Below are 26,034 nucleotides of genomic sequence, written 5' to 3'. Positions count from 1 at the left end.
ATTCCCACAATTTAAGGATGATAAATGAATAATTCGGTTTGCTGCGTATTATTTATACTCAAGAAGTGGGTATAGATAGATCTGACAGAAAATTTAAAAACACTTGATTCAAGCATGTCATCGATCTCCATATCCACCTGTTGAATATAAATGCATGAATCCAATGAAACGTTTCCAATGCGATTGGGTCTTATTGCCAAAATTTTGAAAATTCAAAACGTTTGACTGGATCAACTCGTTACTTAGAACTACACTTTCCACCGGTTGCAAACTAATAAAATTGATTTGGCCGAGTGAACTACGATTTTATATCAATCGATAAGATTTTTTTTACCTACGGATAGATAAAGAAAATAAATATTTAAAAGTAAAAAAAAGGTGTATATATATATACAGAGTGATGAGTTTTATCAATCACAAGTACTTACGGCGATTTGATACACCATTTTTCATAATGTATGAAATTAAATGACAAATTGATTAATAATAACTTGAAGAAAAGAGAAAGAAATACATTCGAGTATTTCATTTTATCTATGGTGAAAATATTTCGTTTATCTACGTGGATTTGTGTGCTTGGTGTCGTTGTCAATGGGTTGCGTAGTACTTTCAAACGAGTCAATAAATCATATCAATCGAAGGGAAGAAGGTGAGCAAAAAAGTCTAGTATATACATACACTATGAAACATGGTGAGTTATCACCGACAAGAAACCGTTCGACACTGATCTAACTGATATATATATATATATAATATATATAATATATAAATATATATATATATATATATTTCTATTGAAAGCCGAGTAAAAAAGAGTGTCACTGACGAATACTTCAAACGGAAGATTACTTTATTGTTAGTTCAAAGCGATAAGCTCTGATGTTATCTTTGTTCATGCCTTTTTTTTATTTGGTTCGGCCTTTGTCACTGTGAATTCGGTGATTTTTCTTACAGGTGAACGATTACAACGTGGCAAACGTGGAAACTATTTTCTCAAGCCTTAATAAGATACTTTTTAAAATGAAGAAAATTTTATTGTTTTTGGGCGTGCATGAACATTCCCAAAGTGCAATATTTAACATATTAGGCCAGCTACGCAATATTTGACAACATGCATTTTCACTCGAGTCCCAAAAGTAGCGGTTCTACCCATCGATAACTTAGTAAATATTCAAAAACCGTAAAATGTTGAAAAAAATCTTTATTGACACCGACGACACCGCATTGAAATGTCATTGTTTGTCGAGTTACACAGAAATTGAATTAAATCGCTTCGTCATTCGTTATCTTATCGAAATCAAATACAGAAGAGAGCGTTGTTGTGTTTTGTTTCCAAACCTTGACGTTTTTCAAATTTTCGTCCGCGCACCCAAAACTTATCTCGAAAATGCGTCGATCGTCTATCGACGAAACTATTTGTCATCGATGAGTAAAATTTCCATTGGAAATTGTGTACGGTACATGGCTTCGTCATAAATGGAACACTTGACGAAAATTCCCGTTCTATGTTCATGCTTCACGCCCAAAATGCCATTTTATTGTCATTTAAACACTTGAAATTATATGTAAAAAAAATTATTTTGCTCTCCTCATTCAACGCACTGAACCTCACTACAGAAAATGATCTTTTTTGTTTGATGGCAGTTATCAACTGTTTTTTTTTCTCTCTCCTTTGATGGTTACCTTTTGTTGTTTTTTCTTGTTGTTCTCATCAACTTTATCGCGATGAAGGAAAGAAAAAAACAACACAATTCATTTTTCTTCTTCGATAGATAAACAATTCGAATAAACAAGTGAACGATGTTCAACAAAAAACTACGTGAAAGTGATAAAGTTTGTATTGTGTGCCATGGCGCAGGTAGGAAATGCCAACAGATGAACGTAGCGCATTAGCGAAATGCTCTTGATTCGGGTGACTAGATAAAGTCAAGTCGAATATCATTATTACGACAGGGAAAAAACCGCGTTTTATCGATTAGCAAACACGACGATTCATGATTAGATACAGTTTTTTTTATTGGAAGTCTTTACTATTCGATATAGGATTCGTCAGAAAGTCATGCTTCATTTTTTATTCTGTGAAACTGTTGAAAAATCTCGCAACCAAACAATCGTATTTAAAAAAAAAAACCTGATTATTTATCTTCAAGAAATAAAAGTAAACAGTACTCTTTTTATTTTGCGTTTAATTCTTCAACTTCAATGAAATGTTATCACGGTTATTGTTATTATTTTGCTGGGAGCTTATGAAAGAAGAAGTCGAGATCCATTGAATGGCAAGAAATTCAAAATGCGCCGACAATGATCGCCCAATTCATCTGCGTGCTCGTATACTATCCAAACTGAGCCCTTTGCACCGAATACAATTTGAACAATCGATGATTTTGCAAAATACAGCACTTCATGCCCTTCTGCTTGCAATGGGAATCTGTTGGAAAAAAAGCCATTTTTTTCTTCATTAAAGCAAACAAATTATCATCTTCATCTTTTATTTATAGTATGGGCAAAGCATATTGAAACCCCCCAAAAAAAATCCAAAAATAAACATCTCACCGGAAGTTCCATCTTAACACAGCACCGTCGCGTGGCAGATAATAATACAGATATTGGTTGGTTTCATCATCAAAAACGGGCGGAACAGTGAGTGCCTTGGCATTGCCCAGCAATGAGCCCAAATATTTCACTTCGACAAATAGTTCAATATCCTTATTTCGAATATTGTGTTTGATTTTGTTCAAATTTGCAAACCATAGGCCATTCGAATAATCGCTGATCACCAGCTCATCGTCACCTTTCATCGTAATTTCTGCTGGTATCAACACGTCATAAGCACCACCGTTTCTGGTCGGAATGATCAAAGTCAATTTTTTCGGGCGAATACTTGACATGGAGTATTGAATGAGGAATCTGGATCGATGAAGCAAAATTAAAGCATATTCGATGCCTTCCTTTGCGTACAACTGTATGGATTTCAGTGAATCGCATTTCAACCTCTTGAATACGTATCGATGAACCTAAAAATATATTAGATGTTCTTTGTAATGCTTTGTTTGAGCTCTTGAACTGTGAACGTTTAAATTCCTCTTAAATCCAGACAATGTTTCCATAATATGGTACATTTTTTGAGATGATTTAAATTGAAATTTATGGTTTAAATTCAAACATTACCTCATTATTACCCCGTAGCAAATCAAACACAATCAGTTTTGGTATGCAATACTTCGAGCCATTGTCCAATAACCACAATAGACCATTTTTCCGATCGACGGCTGTTTGCATGGTTTTCACAATGCCGTTACAATTTGATTGCGTTTTTGCATATGATAAATCGTTCGGGAATACTCGCGATTGAATCGGCAGCAGATTTTCTGGCCACGTTGATTCGATTATTGTTATTTGATCTGCAGAAATAAAATACACAAACACATAAGAAATTTACCCAAAAAAAGGAAAATTCTTCGAAATACTGACGATCTGTTGAGTTTCCACGACTGCGAATGGTCAAAAATGAGCGAACATAAAACAAAGACACATGTACAATGTCGTAATCATTGTTATTGGTGATGAAGTGCAGGCCAGTATCATCGTATGTAGCCAAATTCCAAGCAGATGAACATACAATCAAATACCAAACAATTGAGAAATGTTTCATTTTTTCTTCGGTTGGAACTGAACTAGAAATTTGGGCTTAAACCACTTGAAAATTAACTACGGAAGTAAACTATGAAATGAATGATGGCACAAGTTTGCACTTGAGTATATGCACCAGCACTGCGCTTACATGCAGAATAAATGCATACGAAACCCATCTTATTTGCACGAGCTGAAAGTTTTGAAAAGTGAAAATGTTTACAGTTCAACAAAAATAACAACAAACACGGAAGTGCTTCAGAATCCCAGAAGAAAACAAGCTAAAAGCGTAAGCATACGCACAAAAAATGAAATGAGTAATTGTTAGAATGTTTTGAAACAATTAAAATTGCTGTCCATTGAATTACGGCATACAGCTTCATTTATGCGATAGAAAGATTCCAATCCATCGGCTTCAAAATGTGTGCATTTCAAAAATACCGACTGCATTGCCCACACATCGGTAAGCAGAGCGTTCAACCGCTTACATCGCAATAGCTCACTGTATTTCATCATTTTTGATGACAACTTGATGACCTGTCACTCTTTATACCAGCTTCTATATTGTTTGTATTCACGTCTTGAGTGTGGCAGTGCATTGAGATGTGGTATAAACAGTAGTAAACAAAACATGTGTTTAATTTCGTAATTTTTTTTTTTCATTTATCGTCGCAATATTGCACAGCGTGAAATAGATTAGATATTTACTGGATTAAATGTGATTTTTCAGCGTTGAAATTGGGCTGGATGAAATTTGTTAAGTAAAAAACGATGTCAAAATCTGTGTCACGAAAGAAAGTTTAGCACATTCACTTTAGTATTTTGTGCAACGTTGTGTGGGATTCAATTTTATTAATCAATCAATGAAATGGTTGGCAAAACGAAGAAATCATCGCTCATTTTGAGTGATCTCAATGATGATGTTCTCTGTATCATATTTGATTACTGTTCACTCGACGATCTACTGAATTTATTTTACGTGTGCAAACGCTTTCAAGCAATCATTAGACGATCGACATTCTTACGACGAAGCCTAGATCTATTGCTAGTTGGCCATCGAAACCAAAATGCGATCTCGTATCAACGGTAAGTGTTTTGGATAACAATCAATGCCCTCTATTTCCATATTTGAAACACGACAGTGAATTGTTGCATTTATTTCGTCCACAGAACAATACAAAATTTGTCTTATCATAAACGGGTGAAAGTGTTCCAAAATTGGTGTTATGGCCGTTATGAGGAGCATATTTTGTTCCATCAATCTCAATTCAACCCATCGAAAATATTTTTAGAAAAAGAATTTCTGTACAAATCACACAGCGGCCAATTGAGAAAGTTTGCACGATCGAAGCGACATGGTGAGATTTTGTATCGACGGCCGATTGAAACCTATGGTGAAGTTCGTGATGCTGACATCACAAGCTTGAGCAAAACTGATGGAACCATTTTTATTGGGCGACGAAATGGTCGTGTGAAAATTATTTCGGTTGATGGCAACGATGAAAATGATCCGATCGATGAGACTAACGTCAGTTCAAACGCATATTCAGGGCAACGCGTTGAATCAATCGACTTTTCTGGCGATTTATTTGCAACGTCAACACTGCAACGGGCTGCTTTGTGGCAAAAACGCTATGAACTCGATATGCCGTATTTGGATACTGTGGCTGAACTTGGTGAAGGTTTCAAGTGCATTCGATTTTCGCCAAACGTTGATCGAATGGCAATGGGCAAATATAAAGATGCATCGCGCAGAGGCCTCTCCTTGGTCGACGTAGCAACGTGAGTACAAATCAAACTAGGGCCATTAAGTCAATTACTAAAATTAACAAACCATTTATCGATTTCAGCAATGATGTAAGCCCATTAGCATCGGATACATCGTCAATTTATGACCTTCAGTGGAAAGATAATGATGTTATATTAACGGGACATTATGATACAACGTTTCGTTTATTCGATTGTCGTACAAATTGCGATGAATTGATATGGTTGGATCCATATGATTTGGCCATTTATTCCATTTCATATGATGGGAATTTCGGTGTTTTATGCGGCATGAAGTATCATTGTCGGGTGAATTTGTACGATTTACGGGTGCCAAACAAATACATTCAACTTTATTTCCCGAAACAACGTTTCCGCGGCGCTAAAGGCATCAGTTCACCAGCATATCAAGTGGTTAACGATCAGAGCCAATTGTTCATTGCAACCGATTATAATTTACGTGTTTTGGATTTTGACGCTGACTGGGCTGAATCAAAAGACTACACCAATATTTTTGTTCATGAAATGATCGTCAATGCGAGTTCATAGTTTTGAGAATTTTTTTTTTTTCATTATTACAATTTGGAGGCTTTAGGCAAAAGCGTTATTAATTTTTTAAATAAATTTCTGTATATTCTGTAAATATTGAGGTTGAACAAAATGTCAAAAGCACAAAAGTGTACGGTTCGAATTCTGATACCCGATTCGTTAGGTCTTTTGACCACCGCTCAAATAGTTCAATTAAAGGTTGAAATTATTTTAGTTCTTGTTTTGTTCTTTGGAAGATTTTAAAGTTTTGTGTAAAATCAAATAAATTACAACAGCATGATAAATAAATTTAGTTCTTTTATTAAATTCCATAAATTATCACTAAGAAAAATCCTAGGCAAAATCTGTTGGGAAATCTTTCAAAAAAGCTCTCTGTATTTTACAACTTGAAGACATGCAACGATTATCGTTCAAAAAAAATGAACAGCGATAATATTGAAACAATTTCTAGTTAAAATCAATTTATTAATCAATTAAAAAATTGATTTCATAACAAAATTATAAAATAGACATTTAGGAAATGGAAGAATGGACTAGATTTATGTCCAATTCAAATGATATTTAAGCTTTATTCAGTAGTTTGGTTTTGATGGTGTCTAACAAATCGGTAAGTGTGGTAATTTGTTCGCTACATTGGTCCTGCCATTCGGAGTCTTTTGCTGCTTTGATACAGCCCTGTTAATTGAAATAAAAAAAGAACAAAGTTTTGGCTCTTATTCTTGTCATTTTCTAAATTATCAATTGAATTAAAAAGGTCTGATTGAGTTGGACTTCGGTTTATTCTTCAAATAATTTTTTGGCTAGTGAATTTACCTGTGTTGTGAGTCGTGCTGACGATAATTGTGATGCTGCCGCAGTATTACTTCCGCTATCAATTTCATCGTATGCTCTCAAACTTGACTCGCACAAGTTATTACAAAGACTCAATACTTGAATCGTTGTTTCGGGTGTTTTTGTCCACGTATTTTGTCCCTATACAAAAAAAAACGTTTCACTCTCTTTTGCAGTAAAAATAGAAATTGAGTATTATTCTTAAAAAGTTTTCTTTCTCTCTACCTGTGTATACGCACGATATGCCTTCTGTAGTTTTTGTGCTTTTTGAAGTGGTACCTTGTCGAGTAATTTTGCGGAGAGTTCAAAGACGCCACCTTCTGTTGGATATTGAACGCATAATTGTGCTAGAAGATTCTGGGCTTTCTTCAAGAGACGTTCACTAGGACGGCCTAGGACAAACGATTTATCGAATAAGTCTTCAACATAATGCCAACAAATCAATTACAAATTCGAAATTACCTTGAGCATCGGGAGTGTTGTTACAAATGGCATTTACTGTGATCATCAACACCTCCTTATCCAAATGCTTTGACTTCAATTCGCCGAGTCGGTGATGTGCATTCAATACGTCTTCAAAATTTCCGGTGTCCAGTGAAACAATGAGGAAATTCTCCCATACCTTCCAATTGTCGTAATTGCAGCGTAGCGCTTCGGTGAGAATTTTGTGGGCTCGTTGTTTGTCGCCCAAATTGAGATAGGCTTTGGCCAAGTTATTCCAACTTTCGAAACCATTTGGCTCGATATGTGTATAGTGTCGATAGGCTTTGGCCGCCAATTCCCATCGTTCAAGTGACAATGCTGCATAGCCAAGCCTTGACCACACCGCCTCTTGTAACGAATTGATGGCAATCGACTTTTCCAAGTGTGGAATTGCTTCTTCGAATTGCTTTTTAGCATAGTAATGAGTACCAAGATGACGTTGAGCACGACCGCTTCGCTCTTTGGAAAATTCCCATGCTCGTTCGTACCATGTCTTATCGTCTAATGCATCACCTAACATACAATACAGTTCAACCGATTCTTTCTTCTTCAGTTCATTTTGAATGACTTCGGCCGCCTAGAAGAATTCAACAGAAAAAAGGATTGAGAATCGCCTTGAATTTTCATTTGACTTATTTCATTAAAATGATTTCACGGTTTTCACCTTATGCTTAAGATCCAACATATTGTAGCACATGATAACGGCTTCCCATCGCTCGATCTCCAAGTAAATATCCAAAGCAGTCTTCACAAACCCTAAGCTAACCATCAAATCGGCCAATTGCGCTCGGATCAACCAATGTGGACGTACGTACGATGCATATACAAATGACAACCTGATGGGTTGATGAAAAAAATAAATCCAATAAGATTTTCTTCCACTCCAGAAACGGGCAAAAGCAAAACATGAATTTACCGATGAAAATTGCTTGTGGCATCAGATTTTGTGACCAGTTTCATGATCTCCTCGCATTGTTTGAGACTTCGTTCAACGGTGCGTTTGTGTGTAGCTTCCATGGAAATATTTTCTAGTAGAACCGATATCCGAATTGGCCATGGACCTTGTTCTTGATACATTAACGTTGTTAAATATGGCATTAGTTCTTCGTTGGCCAATTTGTCCTTTGGTTGGGATTTTTGAATGTAATTACTGCAAGCGCGAGAAAATTTGGTTTTAATTAATCAGAATTGGCATATTCATTTTGAACGAAAATTAAATAAAAGAGCGATTGACTTACTAAGTGCCCAAAATGAGTGCTTGAACGATGCCTTTGGTCCTCGTGATAACGTTGTCCTCTTCGTTGACAAACTGAATTTTTTCCAATCGAACATCGTCGTCCAGTTGAAGAATGGCTGGAAGTGTGACGGACGCAACGGGAGACTCAATGGATGGTAAATCGACGACATCACCATTTGGCGAATCGACTCTCAGCATCAATTGTGGCAATGGTTTCTGTTGATATTTCGTACGAACGCCCAATTTTCCTTCGATTGAAATATTCACATCGAGCAACTGTTGTGCCATTTGTAATTTTTCTTTAGCCGTAAAAATGCGTTTATAGTGTAATTGCCATGCGGTAATTTCCAACAGACAAATCACTTTTGAATCATTATCGATATTTTCAATTTCATTCAGATGTTCAACTAAGGCGTCTGACACGTTGTTTATGCCATTGAAAAGTGTGTCGGTAAATTCGTCAATAACAAGTTGATGTACACCGTAGTACCTCAATAGCCAGTGTTCACAGATAAATTTCTCAATGGGATCGTTGACACTTTCCAAATTCGAATGTAAATGCGTGAGAATATATTTTGAAACAGCCAAAAGTTCCGGATGCTTTGCATTTGTATTGATTTCTTCTCCATCTGACATCAGGTAGTTTCGCAATGACTCATTGCCGACGCGTTTAACGTCGGCATACCAAGGAAGTTGCTTGAATTCATCTCCTTCGTTCAACAATGGACCAACGAAATTGCCTTGAACAAATGCTTGCAGAGCCGATATCGCCAGGCACAACAGTTCCTCATTGTTTCGTGATGATAATTCGATGCCATCGAAATTGTTCGCTAAAATTTGATCGAAGACCTCATTGCTGAGATTTTGTGACCAATTGCACTCCCATAGCGATTTTAGGGTTGGTGTCCACTCTAAAAAAAAGCATTTTTTGTTAATATTATTTAAAAAACTGTCCAATTTCATTCAACTATTTACCGTCAGTACATACGTTCACTGAATAATTACAAAGCCAATGCTGATTAATTACCATTTTATATTGATTTGAATGTTTTTAGCCTAACTTCGATGAAACTCCTCATTAACAAATCGAACAATTATCCTTGATTTAAGAAAACACCCTTGAAATGTATTGACAATGTGCTTGGCAGAACTGTCTGTCTGTCTGTTATCTAGCTGTAAACGATTTCTACACAATAAACATGTTGATTTAGGTTATGTATACCTGTACCTTTGCCTGTGCAAGTGGTCTTTTCCTTACATCCACACTTACATATGGTTCGACAGTACTGTCAGTGCAGCACACATTCAGCAATCATTTTTGACTTGCTGACAACATTGATTCAGCACATGAAACACTTTTTTTTGAAATTATGTGTCTTCGCATTGTGATTGCGATTCTCGACGATACGAAAGAAAAGCCAAAATTTTAAATAAATCTATATCAGTTTATTGTTGTCATCAAATATAATCACACACGCTTATGATTAAAAGAGATTTCCATTGTTTTTTCTCTCTACAATTCACTTTAATTGTTGTTGATTTTTTGTTTATTTCAAATAATACTTTATGTTTTTTTTTGTTAATCCTAAAGAAACGTTAAAACAACCCAAAATTGGTAGTAATATATCGTATTGATAAGAAATTAGTTTGAAAATCTCAAACATGAGCCATTTGAGACTCTCGTACGAGATGCTCATAAAGCGGAAATAAGTAAGGAAATCCAAATCTGGAGAGGGAGAATTTGGACAAACATTCACGAGCTGAAAATCTCTTTCATTCCATGCTTAATCACTTCTGGCTTTATCCAATAATTGCACAAACGGTGGTTACAAATGAAATAGATCGAAGTGGGGGAGAGGTTAACTGAGGGGAAAGAAATAGAGTATGTCATGGTCATTTTAGCCAATTACAATGAACATAGTGCAAATTTTCATGTTTAATGGCTACATAGTGCATATTCACTTAACATACATACATATCTGTTCAAAATCAGAACAAACGTACGGAGTACAAAGCTTTATTTTTTGAATTCCGAGTTGCCTAACTCCGGGCGTTTTATAAATTCAAAAGTTCTTCTAAGGTTTTAGTTAACCATTTGAATATGTACGCTCTACGCACTGCACAATAATTTGTTGTTAATAATTTGATGTGATGCAAACAATGCAATTCCAATCAGAAATAGAAAAAAGAGTGTAAGACAAACAGACAGAGATAAAGAGACCTAAAGAGATTTGATCGGATGTATTGTAATTCTAAAAAGCTTCTTAGGATTCTAATATGCGGTTTATTGTTGTGTTTTTGTTTATTCAGAACTGTTGCGATTGCTTTCCATTTGTGAGATATATGATTAATTGGACCAATCGAAATATAATACATGGATTGATAATGTGTACAATGTGTCTCTTCACACCAAATGTGTACGTCTATTTCTTTGTAGTAGACGACTCGCAAGTCACGTTTTAGACAAAAACTAATACAAAAATAACGTATTTGTTCTTCATATTTTTCTTTCCTCTTAAATTATGTTCACATTTTAGGTTATTTACCTCGACACGCGTCCACTTGACATTGATTGTGTGATTGAAGGTGCTAACAAAGGAAAAACTTTATGACAATTAAAACCGAACAAAGAACAACAACAAAGTAAACAAACATTACAGCTTAACGGCAAATGTTGCGAAAGTGTTTTAACCCATTAACTGACAGCCATATTTGAAGATTTTTTTCAGACAGGGGTTTCAAGTTGAATATTTTATTAAATTGAATGTCAATAATCATATAATGAAAGCTACAAACTCAAAAAAAAACTTCTTCTTATCAAACCAATACCAAAATATGTTTTCATGAAAAGTGATGAGCTCAATTCGAAAAATTGACTGGTCGGATTTCCGACCAGCGGCAATTAATGGGTAAATTTCGTTGATCGATCGAGTTAAAGGTGTCAAACGGACACTCGTTTGTCCGTCCGTCTGTCCTTTTGAATATTTAGGACGGACAAAAAAATTTTTTTGTCCGTTTGAAAATTTAGGACGGACAAAAAAATTTTTTTGTCCGTTTGGAAATTTAGGACGGACAAACAAAAATTTTTGTCCATTTGAGAATTTGGGACGGACAAAATTTTTTGTCCGTCCGTTTGAAAATGTAGGACGGACAACGGACAAATCTTTAGGACGGACGGACAAATTCTTCAAACGGACATTTTTCAGACGGACGGCCAAAAATTTTGTCCGTCCTAATGGTATAGTTCGGTATATTTATTTCTAACTGTTTCTTTGTAATGTGTATAGATCATATGACTCCGGCCTCTTTGCAAAGTTATACTTTTCAATTTCAAATTGTATAATGTCACCAAAGCAACTAAAATCATCGAAATTTTCAATAAAAATAACAATGTTTATTCGGTACAAAATAAATTTTATTTATTCTAAATTGCCTATCGGCGAAAAGATCGAGAAGAAATACGGGGAATGAAAAAAAAAACGTTTTATAATGCACGAACTGTAATATCATATTCCCGTCAAACAAACGTTTTCCAAATATTGGATTTATTTTTATTTTTCATATATATTGTCAAATTTAAAACACATTCCAATGAGGCTAATTAAATTCGAACATTATTTTCGAAAACGAAATAAACATTGTTTTTTTAAATTGAAATTTTCAAATTTTGGCTCTAATACCAATTGGCTCCAATATAAAGGGTGTCCCAAAAGTACCTGACCGATTTCTTTTTTGAATAAAATCTGCAATTACCGACGGATTTTTGTCATATTTGACAGGTGACGTCTCAAAACTATAGGATTTGGTTCGGAGTTGAATTTCATATGATTTTTCCATTTATGACCAAACCAGCGGCTTCTATTTTAGAGCATAATTTGAGCCCTAAAGTTCGGGAAAATGTTGATTTTTCCGACATGGATTGATTGAATATCGTGTTCAAATGACTCCAAAATGTGGTGGACTTTCGATACAACATTTTTCAAAAAGAATCGAATAAACATTGTTATTTTTATTGAAAATTTCGATGATTTTAGTTGCTTTGGTGACATTATACAATTTGAAATTGAAAAGTATAACTTTGCAAAGAGGCCGGAGTCATATGATCTATACACATTACAAAGAAACAGTTAGAAATAAATATACCGAACTATACCATTAGGACGGACAAAATTGTTGGCCGTCCGTCTGAAAAATGTCCGTTTGAAGAATTTGTCCGTCCGTCCTAAAGATTTGTCCGTTGTCCGTCCTAAATTTTCAAACGGACAAAATTTTTTTTTTGTCCGTCCTAAATTTCCAAACGGACAAAAATTTTTTTTTGTCCGTCCTAAATTTTCAAACGGACAAAAAAATTTTTTTGTCCGTCCTAAATGTTCAAAAGGACGGACGGACAGCCAATGTCCGTCCGTTGTCCGTCCGTTTGACACCTTTAGATCGAGTTGTGATCGGGGTAGATAATAATGTAACCAGTCGAAAAATCGGTAGGTATAGTTTTTTTTATTGTTTTCTTTCTTTGTCTTACATTTGTTCCGTTTTTGAATATTGGAAGACGAGAAAAGATTGATGAGAGAAGAAAAAATTCAAATGTTTGCTAACAATTGGCTTTTAGTCACAAAAAAATGACGGTCCAGAATTTGAGACGTAAAAAATTGGCAGTTTATATTACAACAAATATTCACGTAATATTGCGTTGTGAAAATGATGAACCATTTTCGGAACGGCATCGTTCGCATTGATCGACGGTGTCGCTGACGCCATGGTCGAAAATAGAAACAAACTCTTCGCGAAAGTGATACGAAATGAAGATGAATTTTATTGCGATAACGTTGAAACTCAACCGAAAGTTACGAAAAAATCAGTCGAAAATGAGTGTCGAAAATCGATAAAAAACGATGTAATGAAATTATCCGGTGCATTTGTCTTTTACTGTACGATTTTTTTTTATCATTTATTTTTCTTTTTATTTTATTTTTAAACCATAAAATCTATATATTTTATAGGAATCTGCTATATAGTAAATAGTTGATTTGATTTGATTTTTTTGCCTTCATTCAATGGACTCATTCGTTAAATAGACAATTTTTTTCATCTTTTCCTCATGTTATGATATCTCATATTTCTCTCTGTATTTTCTTCTTCTTCTTCTTCTTCTTCATTTCCTTTTTTCGTTTTCTATTTTTACTCTTTCATTTGCAATGTTTTTGTTTTGTAATTTATTTGTGTTAACATTTCCTTCAACAAGCATAATTTTTAATGGTTAACAATTTATATTGGTTTGTTTTTCTCTTTTTTTTGTGTGTGTGTTTTGTTTATTCTATGAATCTTGTATTTTGAATCTATTTGTTCACGCATGACAAAAAGCTAAAAGTATAATCGAAAATCATGTGTTAGTTACTAAAATTATGAAAGAAAAAATGCGCCATAGCCTAATTTTTGATAGAAAAAAGAGCGAAATTCTGAAATATATATCGTAAACGAATTGAAAAATATCGAATAATGATTTAAAAAATTTTATGCTGAATTATTTAGTTGTGGTGTATATCGTACGTAAGAAAATGAAACGTTTCCTTTCTATGCCTCCGCCGCCGACGCCATTGTGTAATATATTTTTCTTCACATTTTTGGTTGTAACAATGAAAATTCATTGCAACCACACACACACACACACACCAAATACCCAGTATAGATGTATCTTTTCATCGTTTGTATCCGTTCGATTTAAAGCCATCGTTTATAATCAAGTTCTTTTTTCTATTTACAGCGAAAAATATTTGAGAAATTGAGCTGGCGGTACTGGTTGAAACTCGTTGATTGCTGTATCACCACCAGCTGCCTCTTTCAAACGAGCCCGATAGTCTGGCGACTGATCCGCTATGCAAGGATGGCCTACAATTCGTTTAATTGAAAATGGTATTCGGTCAGCATTAATTATACATTCAACAGACGGCAAATGAAAGTATAATTTGAATATTTGCTCACCTGCCGATGGCCAAAACAAGCAACAACAAAATCTGCACAACGCCAAAATTTCCGAATACTGATAGTCCTCTCGAATTCCATATTTTCTGCAAATTGAAATCAAATGTTCGTTTAACAATTTGAACCCACACTTTGGCTACTGATAATGAGATAAACACATGAACAGTAAACCCAGTACACATACCTTCTAAGTGCATGATAAATTTTCTGCCAATCTTTGGTTTGGAAACGTTTCGATGTTTTGTTTTCGGTGCTGTTCACGCTGTTCGAGTTGACATCGTTGCGTTGATTGCTTGAGTTCGCCGCATTCTGTTGGCTATTACTATTCGTGGTGCTACTGTTATTTCGATCATTACTGACTTTATTCGAATCATTGTTGTTGGCAAATTGTTTTTGAATCATTTGATCGATTTGTGGCTTGGTAAAGTGGAATTGAGTCAATTCGCGCCATACTCTCTGCTCCGAAGCTAATGCTGCCATTAGAGTCCAGGCAGCCGATGAAGCTTCCAAATCTCGATGATCATTTATGCGTAGTATAATCTCACGAACACACTCCTCTGGTAAATCCTGCAATTTTGGATACACATCCGGACCCGGCTAATTTTCGACGGTAGAAAAGAAACGCATTTAAAACCGAAGATCCAATATTTCATATGAAATGTGTATTTGAATGCAACAAAATGCTACCTCTTTGATTTTGATTTGTGTGGCCATTTCTTGGATACGTTGAATGGTTTCGACATGACCTTTCCACAATATTTCGCTGCCTAATGGCTTCCCCCAGCATTTTTGATTCTCTTGATTGACAATCTTCTGCAGTTGTATCGCTAACCCTCTGAGTACGTTAATATTTTGTTGACTATCGCTTACTAAATTTCGTCAACAATAAAAGAAATAAAAATCACTAAAACCGTTTCTAGATAGATTATGTATGGTGCAATCAATTACCATGTGTGGCAACTTCTTCCAGCATTTGCAAGAGCATTCGTTGGGCACTGCCCGGCAGGCTGGCGATCCCTTTGTTCGATACTAGTAAACGTAGTAATGAGCATACATATTGAAACCTTCGTCGATCGCGAACCGATGAACGAAAATCTAAACGTTTCACAGCTTCGCCAAGTCCATTGAAACCGGCTATTTCACGTGTACACCGTAACGTTATATGGCAATGCGGCGGAATATCAGTTTCACTATCATCATCACCTAGTCCATTTGATGGATTCGACCTGCAAAAAAAAGATAATATTTAAAATTTACTTCACCATTTTCCCGTTCCATTCAATAGAGGATGACGATTTATGTCATAGTATTAAGCTAATGGGATAATAGCGGCATGGCGTCAAGCTCAAGGCTATATACTAATTCCATTGAGATAAAAGAAAGATTTCGTGGATTATCAACAGAAGAATTTGGCATGGGCGAAGAAATCTTTTCACCATTGCCGCAAATGAGTTTCATAGTACTACGCACCGACTCAACAAAACGAATCAGAGGTTTTTTTTCTCTTTATTAACCTTGCTACTTTGTTATGCTAAGTATCTACGAATACTGGTGTTCCAATAGATTTTGACATTGCTTTCGAACGTCGTGCAAACAAAAAGCATTTTTATAGCTTTGCTTTTTTTGCACAAACGTTTTTTTTTTTGCTATTCAAAGGAATTGATGGATTTGTACAATTCTCCAAAACGCAATTAGTTCATGTCAAAACGACTGACTACGCTTGCCTGAATCGGCCGTAAAATCGAAAATCCAAATTCCCCGATCACAATTTTGGAACGTCCTATTGAATGCCTTGAATATTCTAATTATAACGCTGCACAAACAGATTCATTTCAATTGTATCGTTTGTCGGGTGCGATTCGTAGTTTTCAATTTGAGCTCATTCTAAATTAGTTAGTGGATTCAATTTTGACAGCGTTTTCGAATAGAAAATGTGGCAACAATTACTGGACCAATTTCTTTTCATTTATTTTTTTCGACTGCATTTCATTCGATTTTATTTTTAACACGTCGGGTGCTCGTTTTCAACGGCATTCAGAGTGTCGTAATTAAGCGCATAAGGTAATCTCAATGCAATCCGAGATTGAGTCTCGGAATATATATGTGCCCGCCGCATCCACGGAATTTCGTTTGTTCTAATTATAACCAATTCGGTTTTTGTTCCGGATTATTTCCATCGCATTCGGCTGTACACAGCTGTGAGCTGTCCGTCCATGTTTTCGGTGCACATTTTCCACTTTTAATATTTTACCTCTATTTTCGGAAATCACATTTCCGAAGTGAAACATGTTTCACATATGTTCTTTCACAACTTTTTTCAGTTATCTTGCTACTATTGACAACTGCAACAAACTATTATCCGAGCATCTAGAGTGTGGTGGATTCTCTTATGACATACATGGTTTCGTCACGTTGTGATTTAATTCCAGAGGATTTTTTTTATACACGACCAAAGGGATATTGCAACTTTTTTGACCAGAAAAAACATCATCTTACGTCGTGCCCGTAAATTATTTTACTGTACATTTAGATGGTAGAGCTTGAACAAAAGTTCGACACTATGCATAAACTTGGAAAGAGCTTGATAAACTTGATGAAATACATATATTTTATGGTCGTTGCAATACCCCTATGTACACGACACATTCCTACCCAAAACTAAAATAAATCTAAATGATTTTTTTTTTTCAACTCACCAACTCTCACTCGTATCACAAGGTTCACTGCTGCATCTGTGAATTGGAATAAGTAAAAAAAAAATTGATGAATTCATGCCAGAGAAAGAAAGAGAGAGAAAGAAAAAACAGACAATTTTAAACCAAAAATGTTTGAAAATGATGAAAAATATTCCTCAAGCGATGTAAACATAGCGGAAACAATTTAATTGCTTTGCTTTTTCGTATCAGATTCGAAATGTTTCCAGCATTGTTTGATCTGTGATCCAATTTATGTATGTGTACTTTATTGTTGAAAAAAAAAGTAAAATACGGGATTAAAATTAACGAAAGAAAATCGAATTTCATGGAACCAGAGCATGCAAACGTAATTTTCTTGGTGGAAGTGGACAAAAGAAATGAATTAACCAAAACAAACGCTCCAATTTATTGCGATAAATTTTTTTTTCGTACAATTGCGTCGCCGTCATGTCTACGATCAATTGGTATCAAGCAAGTAAAAACGAGCAATTTTTTTTCTCTTGTACATTTCATAATTATACATTCGGTCACGAGCGACAGCACACAATTGCTACGATACATTCGAGCTCACACCTTGTACAGGCTGATTTTTGACTTGAAATTGGCGTATTTCGCTCTAGAAAAACTGAACAAAATATTTTGACTTATGTTAAGCGCCTCACACTTGAACAGCACTCGAATTAGACGATTTCGATGTTTATTTTTTTTTTCGTATTGTAGCATCTTTAAATGCGCATTGTATTATGTAGTGAACATACAACGTCAGGCAAGTATTTGATTCAATTGCACAAATCAAGTGTAATATAATTTCATTTTTGTGCACACATCGACATACGCAACGTAAAATGTGTTGATGGCTGTAACGGCTGCAACGATGCAAACTCGAACACATTCGATTGTGTAGTAAATAAACTTGGTGTCGTTTCTTCGAAACATATTATAACCGATGATAACTGCTAACGCAATCACAAAATGTAATTTCATTCAGAGTCTCATTTTCATTTTTGTTTACATTGCAAATGGAATTGAATTACATACACCTTTTGGTCATCTGGTGATAACTTCGAATTGTATTGACAAATGTGAAAATGCAAATTTGCGAACAGCTGATTACAACATCCCAATGCCAATCGAAACTATACCAAACAAACCATTTGGCAACGTTTTTCTTTTTCTAGAGCAACGACTTATCTTATCTCTAGCATATTAACATATATATGCAAGACGACATAATCGAGGCGATGTATTTCTATTTGGTATGATATTTAACATAAAATGCAATCAATTGAAACTTGTTTCCATCATGAACGAACGAAAAAAAAACTATGCCATATGTAAATCAGAGCGATTCAATCAAGAGAAGTCACCGACTTGAATTACTCATTATGAGTTTTTTTTCTTCTTCTTCTTCTCTCATGAATTAGACTTCTCTCATGCGTATCGCTTTTTTTTATTGCTTCAAGGCATCGTACAGTGTGTATCGCTGATGGGTGAGTGCAGATCGTTATGAGCACCAGTGTGTCGGCCAAGTATTTGCATAAAGAAATTTATTCAGTACTGTAATGGGATCGAATTGATACGAGGATGTTGAAGTTTCCAGCGGCAAAAATCCTCTATGTAAGCATTTTTTCTATTTTCTTTTTCTCCAGGTTATCGTAGCCATGAAAATGTTGCACACACGCAACAAGAAATCCAATAAAAATATATAGCAACAGTAGCTATCGATGTGCATACATTCCGTAGATCTTGAACGAATAGATGCGAATGGGATAAAAATTGAGGATAAAAAATAACAACAATTCTTAGAGGAACCTAGATGTTTGGTATGTGTGTGTGTGTTTGCGTTTTTCACCTTGACAATATCTCTCTCTCTCTCTCGCGCGCGCGCTCACCCTCTTTCTCGACGCGTCGCAGACCGATATTTACAGTGGGTTTGCTTCTATGATATCGCATTAATTGGGTCAGAAGTTCATACATAATGTGATTGAAAATGGTATAATAAGATATATATGCATTCCCGTACAGTCCACACAAACACGAAACTCATTTTAATATAAATAGTACATGGTCATAGAGCTTTTATTGAAGCATTGCGTATGAATCAAGAAAGCAAAAAAAAAACACTGGAATTGTTGCATACTAAATCGATCCGCGGTGCATCTGTCTACTAAGATGGACACACATTTCTCTTTCGAACCCCGAACATTGTTGCATACAAACGGCTCCAAATGTGCGCCGAGTTACATTTTGTTGCGGCAGCGAATGAGATGAGTGAGATGGAAAAACGAACAAAATCAGCACATAAAATCGGTTTCGCTCCAGTGTTCAAGGCTTTACCACATACATTGCATTGCATTGTACATACAACAAACGCGACGATTTCATTTTGCCAATCTCACTTGAACACAATTTGTCGAGATTCACTTTCACTTATAAGCCATTCGTCTAACCAATTGATTAGCATTTTGTTCGAAAAGTGTGCAAACGGAACTCGTAAACTCGTATTTATTCTATTGAGAGGTAATCAATGGTGTAGTATGAAGAGAAAAAAATAAACGCTGTACGGAATTCGGGTTAGGAGGTTACGACGAAATAAAATAGATCGACATTTTACAATGGGCCGACCATCGTTGAATGTACAATCGAATGGAATCGCTGCTATTTTTATGCCCTTCGACTCTCTTCCTGTATTTTAGAATGGAAAAAGTGTAGAAACATATACACATACTCCGAAGAAACGTCATTCATTAGATACTCCACAGTTTTTGTGTGTTTGGGAATCGAGAACACATTCTTTTGTTGTAATATCCGTTACGATAAATTGGCGTTCATTCGGTCTTGTATATTTTGATTTTTTTTCTTTTGGCATTTATATTCTTCGTTTTCAATATACACACACACATTTCCATTCCATTTGAATCCATGGCCAGAGATTTTTATCGATGATTTGGTTCAACCGACTTCAGTTTGATGCAAAATGAGGACCCACATTTGGCAAAAAGTACTGTATAAGTAGCTGAATTTTCTAATTTTGTTGGCTTTTACAAAGAAAACCCATTTATACATTTACGGGCAATTATGATGCTGTCAAAATAAAATGTGCACAGAGAGTTTGCAATGTATTTCAAAAAGTATGTGTGTGTGTAAACGGTAGCTTACAATATACAGAGAGTGAGAGAGAGAGAGATTGGATTTTGAGCTCATTCAAAATGATGAATGCTTAGTTTCACTTTCTTAAGACCCATCTAGGCATCTACTGCAATCGCTTCCGCAATTGCATTGTGTTTGCAATGACAAATGGTAATTTTGTGTCATATAGCTGGTGTTCGTTTTTTTTCTTCTGCAAATTGGAATGGAATGGTGTGTGCGGTGAGTGCATTTCATGCGGTTGCAATGCAAACGAGTTGGCAAACAAAAAACGTATTGCAATCACGTCATACACAACGTATGGCGCTTACGATGATCGCTACAACCACCAAACACACAATGAATGCAAAGAAGAAAAAAAACACTTACACAAAAATGAGTTCAATTCGTAGTAATAACTTTTTTTCAATTTTTTTAAAAATAATATTGTAAGCATTTTTTTAACCGGATTCTCTTGCTATTTTCGCCTTTCATTCCGTATCATTTTGAAGTGTGTGTGTGTGTATGTGTGCTTTTTTCTATCTATCTCGTGTTGATGGTGTGTACCACGCGATATCATATTGTGCATATGCACCTATCCAATTCAATATGAAGTAGCATAAATTTGGCGGCTTATGAATGCCGAAAACAAAGCGCTCTTGTCTCTATTTGATTACCGAGTTGTATTACATCCAACATAACACATTGCTTGATTTTATGTTGCTCTTCTTTCGTAACCATTGCTCGGATTTTTTTTTTCATTTTGGTTCTCTTTGCAGTATCTTTGTTTTAGTGTGCACGCAAAAGAAGAAAATCCGAGAATAATTGAGTTGGTGCATAAAACCGCCACAATAAAACTACACCACAAATTGTACATTGCAATGGAATGTTTTAATTACGTTGCATATTGAACAATTTAATCACAAAACGACCGAAATTACTAATGCATGATAGCGAAGGAAGAGAAGGCGACATAATTAAATTTCGTAAAATTGAACAAGTTGGGCCCAAATGCGGGTATATGGATTTTCGATGTCTTTGACCCTGACGCTAGCGACATCCATGTTGCTTGGATTCGCATGGTTTTTTTCTTCTCTTCTTCATTCGAATCGAGAGAGGAAAAAATAAAAATCAACTCCGTTTATAGTAGCGTATTGCCGATTTCACATTGCTGCAAGCAGTGGAATGACGGAAAGCCATCGATGAGCATGAGCGCATAACTCCATTTATTATGGCCATCACCATTCCTCAAATTACTTTAGATTTTATTACCTTGCTGCAGAGAGGAAAAAAAACTTCATTTTTCATTACAAACTAACTGAATCAATTTCCTACAGCGCGCGATTTGAAATTGCATCAAATGTAAAGCGAAATAAAGAAAAAAAAGTATGAGGAACGAATTAACAATCGATGTTAATTTTCACCAATTATATATCTGTATGTAGCTAATTCGAAAGTGATTTGCTTTGAAGAAAGAAAAAAAAAACTGAAAGTAAATTGCTGGCACTGTGAGCTCGAGCCGAGCACTGATATGAAACATGAACAAAACTCAGAGTGATTTGGTCGTGGTGTAATTGCACTTATTCGTTTGCACTCTCTCTCTCTCTCTCTCTCTCTCTCTCTATCTATCTACCTCTCGGATTCGTACGTTTCTCATTCGGGCCACCAAATCATATGGTGATGGTCTATGCGCGCGCGTTGTACGTACAACTGCTCATAAATTTAAAAAAAAACTGAGTGAGTCCGCTGTTGTTGTCGATTTGATTGGTACAGATTGTGTATTGTGTGCATTCGAGGATTTCTCATTTCGCTTTGCAATGCTATTCGCATGCTGTATGGATGTGTGCGCGAGCGCGTTCTAATGTAAACAAAACTCAGCTGATTTTTTTTTCTCTACTGCAGCTGCTGCTGCTGCTATGTTTTTAGCTCTCTGGCTGATATCTCGCCATTGTGTTTGAAGTACACAGGGAAACATGATTCAAAGTGCAATTTATAGATGCGCAATTATTGAATGTAATTCGAAGAGATGGTTAAATTTCTAAGTATTTATGTATGCTGTTTGCAAATTCAGAGTTCAAAAGAAACAAACTTGTGTTTCAATGGACGAATTTTGAGCCCGCGGCAATGAAATCTGAGCGAACAAGAAAAGAGATTGTGTGTTGTATAAAGGCAATGAACTGGTCAAGGAAAAGAAAATTTAAGCGAAATTCAAATAAATCGTCTGTGACAGCGAACAAAAACCGTTCATGAATTCAGCCTAATTTGAGTTTAGTCATAATTTTAATTGTAGACTAAATAACAAAATGCGTACAATTCGCATAAAAGGGATGGATGACTACGAAGAGAGGCAGAAAAGAAAATAAAGTCTATCACCACTATTGTAATACAACGCAGCGAGAGAAAGAGAGAGAGAGAGAGAGAGAGAGAGAGAGAGAGAGAGAGCGGTGTGTTACAATGCGAGATGGAACCAATTCGATATAGCGCACACGACAGAATGTAAGTGTGATTGTATGTTGTAAGCACATCAACACATCGTTTCGCTGGATTGTGAACAGCACGAGAGTACTGCACACACAAATACACAGAGACAGACACACAAACCAACGCGCATACTGACGAGACACCAGCACGCGTGTCGTAGTTGTGTCTTGTGTTCGAGAGAGTTTATTTTTATTTACTGTTTTCTATTTTTCCCTTGCCTCCGTTTCTTTCTATTTTTCTACAACATCTTTTTTGTCGTCGACGTTTATTAAGCGAAGAGAACAAAGGAATTGCGTTCCAAACGAAAACATATGCAGACTTTTACTCATGCTTTTTTCTGAGTTTGTTTGATGTTTTTATATTTGTTGGGCTTTTTTTCCCTTCAAAAGATAGGTTCTTTTTCCATGCACGTACAATGTGTATTTTTTATTAGAACATTTTTTGGGTTTATGAACTTTTAAGTACCTGTATGTGAGACTATGGTTTGTATGCATCCGTATGACTTTTTTTTTAATATTCAGTTTATCAGCTGCGAATGTTTTGAAAAGAAAGAGTGAATCGAGCTAATTTGCTGTGACAGCAAAATTCATTACAGAATCTCGGTGAAAAGTTGATAAAAGACATGTTTTTTTTCTCTTTTGCTTTTGTTTCTCAGAGCAAACTCAATTTAATGCGATCACAACAGTCACGCAGACAATGTCTAAGCTAAGAATAAACCAAGTCAGTGAATCAGCTGTGTGGATGGTGATCGGAAACCAAACGCACGAACATTTGTACCTTTTTTATTTTCTCAAACGGAGATGTTTGATGGAATTCACTTTTTCTTGTGTGTGTGTGTGTGTGTGTGTTGGCATGCTTACCTCTTACGTTTGCCACATTCCAGGACTTTTAACTTCTCCCATCCGTCGTCAGTCTTAACCCAAGCCTCACCAGGTGAACGCCAATCCTTCGAAATGAATGGCATTTTCGATTTACTAAATGATATCCGATTACGACGTGATCTAACTGCTGCAGTCGATTGATTGAAATCCTTAGTTTGATTGATTCTAGATTTTGTTTTGTGTTGTTGTTGTTGATGCTTATTCGAAAATCAAATGTTCACGATTTCTTCTGAGGGCTTAAATGAAATCACAAATAGTTCACGAAATCGATGCGTCACAACAATTATTTTTGTCAGCGAATAATCACAATTTCCAACAGCGGTTTGCGTTTTAGTACTTAAAAATTATATGCATGAAAATTTATCTAGCAACAAGATTGAACGCTTCAGTTTAGGTCACGGTAAAAAATGCAAAGTTCTTTTGTTGTTGTTTTTTTCTCTTTCTTTTCTCTTTCTCTGTTTCTGAATACAGTACGATGAAGAATTGTCAAATATTGTACAATCAAAAAAAAAAACCACTGAATCCAACAATTGTTTCGAAAGATGTGTGCTGTGTGGCAGTCGCAATTTGAGTCTACTTCGTTTTTCGTTTCTGTTTTGTCCGCGTTGCGATTTTTTTGCGATTTTATTTCGTTAGTCCGGCCAAAGTCAGTAAAATCAGCTTAGATTTAAATCAAACACAAACTATCGTTTAACATTGAATTGTGTGCCTTATTTTTTTCCTATCAAATTTGGTCACCAAAGCCCTGTACAATTTTCAGTCCTTGTTGTATTTTTTTTGTGCCGTTCTTTTTTTCGGTCGTCGTCTCAAACATTTTTCATTTAAGTTATATGAAATGAAGTTTCCTGAGTTGTGTTGTGTTTATATTCTGCGCGCTACTACACGAAACACCAAATCCACACAAAACGAAGTCACATCGAATACTGTGCAACACTCAATCGAAAAACATATGCAAGGCACACACAACACACGATATACAACAACACAGTTCATTCGAATAAGAATCCATCCAAATAGAAAGAAAGAAAGAAAAAAGACTGTGTGATTGTCAATGCGCAGCAGCAGCAGCTATTGCCTCGCTCATACAGACGAATGTGTAGTAGCGCGAGAGCAGAATGAAGCAACAATAAATAGTATGGAGCGAAAATGTTCGCATTCGTCGAACGAAAACACTGCAAGTTGTATGAAGACACACTCAAAACAACAACAAAACATACCAAAACACAAGTGGATTGGAGAGGTAAATAAATTCGGAATGGTTTGGCTATGTGTATGTGCATGTGTGCGGCGAACAAACGCGTGAAATGAATGTTGTCGACAGGCGTGCGAGTGTGTGTATGGGTCAATCGAGTGCACGATATACACGCGCTTCGAACGTACATGTTCACACCATTGCACATCGTGCGATAGAGACGGCACACAACTTGTCAAAAGCAACGGATCATTCATCAATTAACAGCTGTTTGAAATCGACAATTTTTCCGTTCAAAACAATTCGGTCCACGGTTCACATAAAATACGGCAATATCTCAATGTCTGGCCAACCTCTTTGGTGATGCAAATGAATTAAGTGGCAACTCAAGTAATTGATTTATCTACGCTTCAAACATGGCTTGTGCTCGACAAAGACAAAGCAACCGAAAATAGAGCGCAGATCAACAAATACACACATATTACAGCCGAAATAAAATCTCGGGGCAAAAAAAAAACTGAATCATTGTTTTGTTGCATGCGACTCTGTTTATTTTTATTTTATTTATTGGGACTTGATTCAACAATACAATCAACTTGATATCATAATTGCCTTACTAGACATAGTCTCGCAAAACAATCGCGATATTTGTAATTGCGCAGCGTTTTTTCAAAATTACGCCATATATCGGTGGATTCATTCATTTCATTTTTCGGCAATAATTATTAATAAATTTTAATTTGGCGACGTCTTGTGCCCAACTCTCGTGAGAGAGGATCAAAATTTGGGTTGGTTGTTCAATTTGTCCTGTTATCTGGAGATTAAATCATATTATTATTTAGATTTGAAAACAATATTATTTGCTTGAGACAACATACAAATTCATCAAGTGCTTTTTATTAGCACGGTTTGTCAAATACCTTTGAATAAACACCTGCTAAAATTGTTTTTTTTTTCAGAATCATTGTGTTTATTTGCAATTTCCACATTTTTCCTATCCGATTTCCATGAAATTTCTGTGTGAATTGAATCAAATTTAATTTGATTTTATTTCAAACTTTTGCGGCCACAATGCACCGTGAGATTAGTTATATTCAGCACCGCTAGGTGACAGATGACAAAAGTCATTGCATAATATCATCGAATCATTGAATTCTTTCAAAGTGAACTTAACCTCAAATCGGG

The 26,034-nt window shown here is 35.6% G+C and overlaps 4 protein-coding genes across 5 annotated transcripts; 1 reads left to right on the top strand and 3 right to left on the bottom strand.

Annotated features, from left to right (window-relative positions):
* Window positions 1-2,138: 2,138 nt before the first annotated feature.
* On the bottom strand, window positions 2,139-3,947 carry LOC129573996 (uncharacterized). Its single transcript, XM_055455250.1, has 4 exons — window positions 3,472-3,947; window positions 3,169-3,401; window positions 2,554-3,014; window positions 2,139-2,428 (listed from the first exon to the last, which is right to left on the bottom strand). The coding sequence occupies exons 1-4, from the start codon at window positions 3,650-3,652 to the stop codon at window positions 2,245-2,247; spliced, it is 1,059 nt and encodes a 352-aa protein (XP_055311225.1). The 5' UTR covers window positions 3,653-3,947; the 3' UTR covers window positions 2,139-2,244.
* A 211-nt stretch (window positions 3,948-4,158) lies between these two features.
* LOC129573990 (uncharacterized) lies at window positions 4,159-6,234 on the top strand. Its single transcript, XM_055455244.1, has 3 exons — window positions 4,159-4,716; window positions 4,801-5,412; window positions 5,481-6,234. Exons 1-3 carry the CDS (start codon window positions 4,499-4,501, stop codon window positions 5,944-5,946), a joined length of 1,296 nt encoding a protein of 431 aa, XP_055311219.1. The 5' UTR covers window positions 4,159-4,498; the 3' UTR covers window positions 5,947-6,234.
* On the bottom strand, window positions 6,231-9,793 carry LOC129573973 (tetratricopeptide repeat protein 27). 2 transcript variants are annotated; one of them, XM_055455210.1, is made up of 8 exons: window positions 9,473-9,793; window positions 8,499-9,408; window positions 8,177-8,410; window positions 7,925-8,096; window positions 7,240-7,837; window positions 7,003-7,169; window positions 6,760-6,918; window positions 6,231-6,621 (listed from the first exon to the last, which is right to left on the bottom strand). In XM_055455210.1, the coding sequence occupies exons 1-8, from the start codon at window positions 9,525-9,527 to the stop codon at window positions 6,508-6,510; spliced, it is 2,409 nt and encodes an 802-aa protein (XP_055311185.1). In that variant the 5' UTR covers window positions 9,528-9,793; the 3' UTR covers window positions 6,231-6,507. The 2 variants fall into 2 exon arrangements, with proteins under 2 accessions (XP_055311185.1, XP_055311186.1); XM_055455211.1 differs by having other exon boundaries at window positions 9,486-9,719.
* Window positions 9,794-12,972: 3,179 nt separating this feature from the next.
* LOC129573991 (F-box only protein 25) lies at window positions 12,973-24,857 on the bottom strand. Its single transcript, XM_055455245.1, has 7 exons — window positions 23,637-24,857; window positions 17,170-17,205; window positions 15,422-15,699; window positions 15,161-15,342; window positions 14,658-15,070; window positions 14,474-14,559; window positions 12,973-14,380 (listed from the first exon to the last, which is right to left on the bottom strand). Exons 1-7 carry the CDS (start codon window positions 23,738-23,740, stop codon window positions 14,250-14,252), a joined length of 1,230 nt encoding a protein of 409 aa, XP_055311220.1. The 5' UTR covers window positions 23,741-24,857; the 3' UTR covers window positions 12,973-14,249.
* Window positions 24,858-26,034: the final 1,177 nt, after the last annotated feature.

This window comes from Sitodiplosis mosellana, unplaced genomic scaffold (genome assembly GCF_009176505.1).
Source record: "Sitodiplosis mosellana isolate CC-2019 unplaced genomic scaffold, AAFC_SMos_1.0 Smas_scaffold_6150, whole genome shotgun sequence".
NCBI classification, from domain to species: Eukaryota; Metazoa; Arthropoda; class Insecta; order Diptera; family Cecidomyiidae; genus Sitodiplosis; species Sitodiplosis mosellana.
The sequence above is the reverse complement of the archived record's forward strand: the minus strand, read 5'-3'. Positions and strand labels throughout refer to the sequence as shown.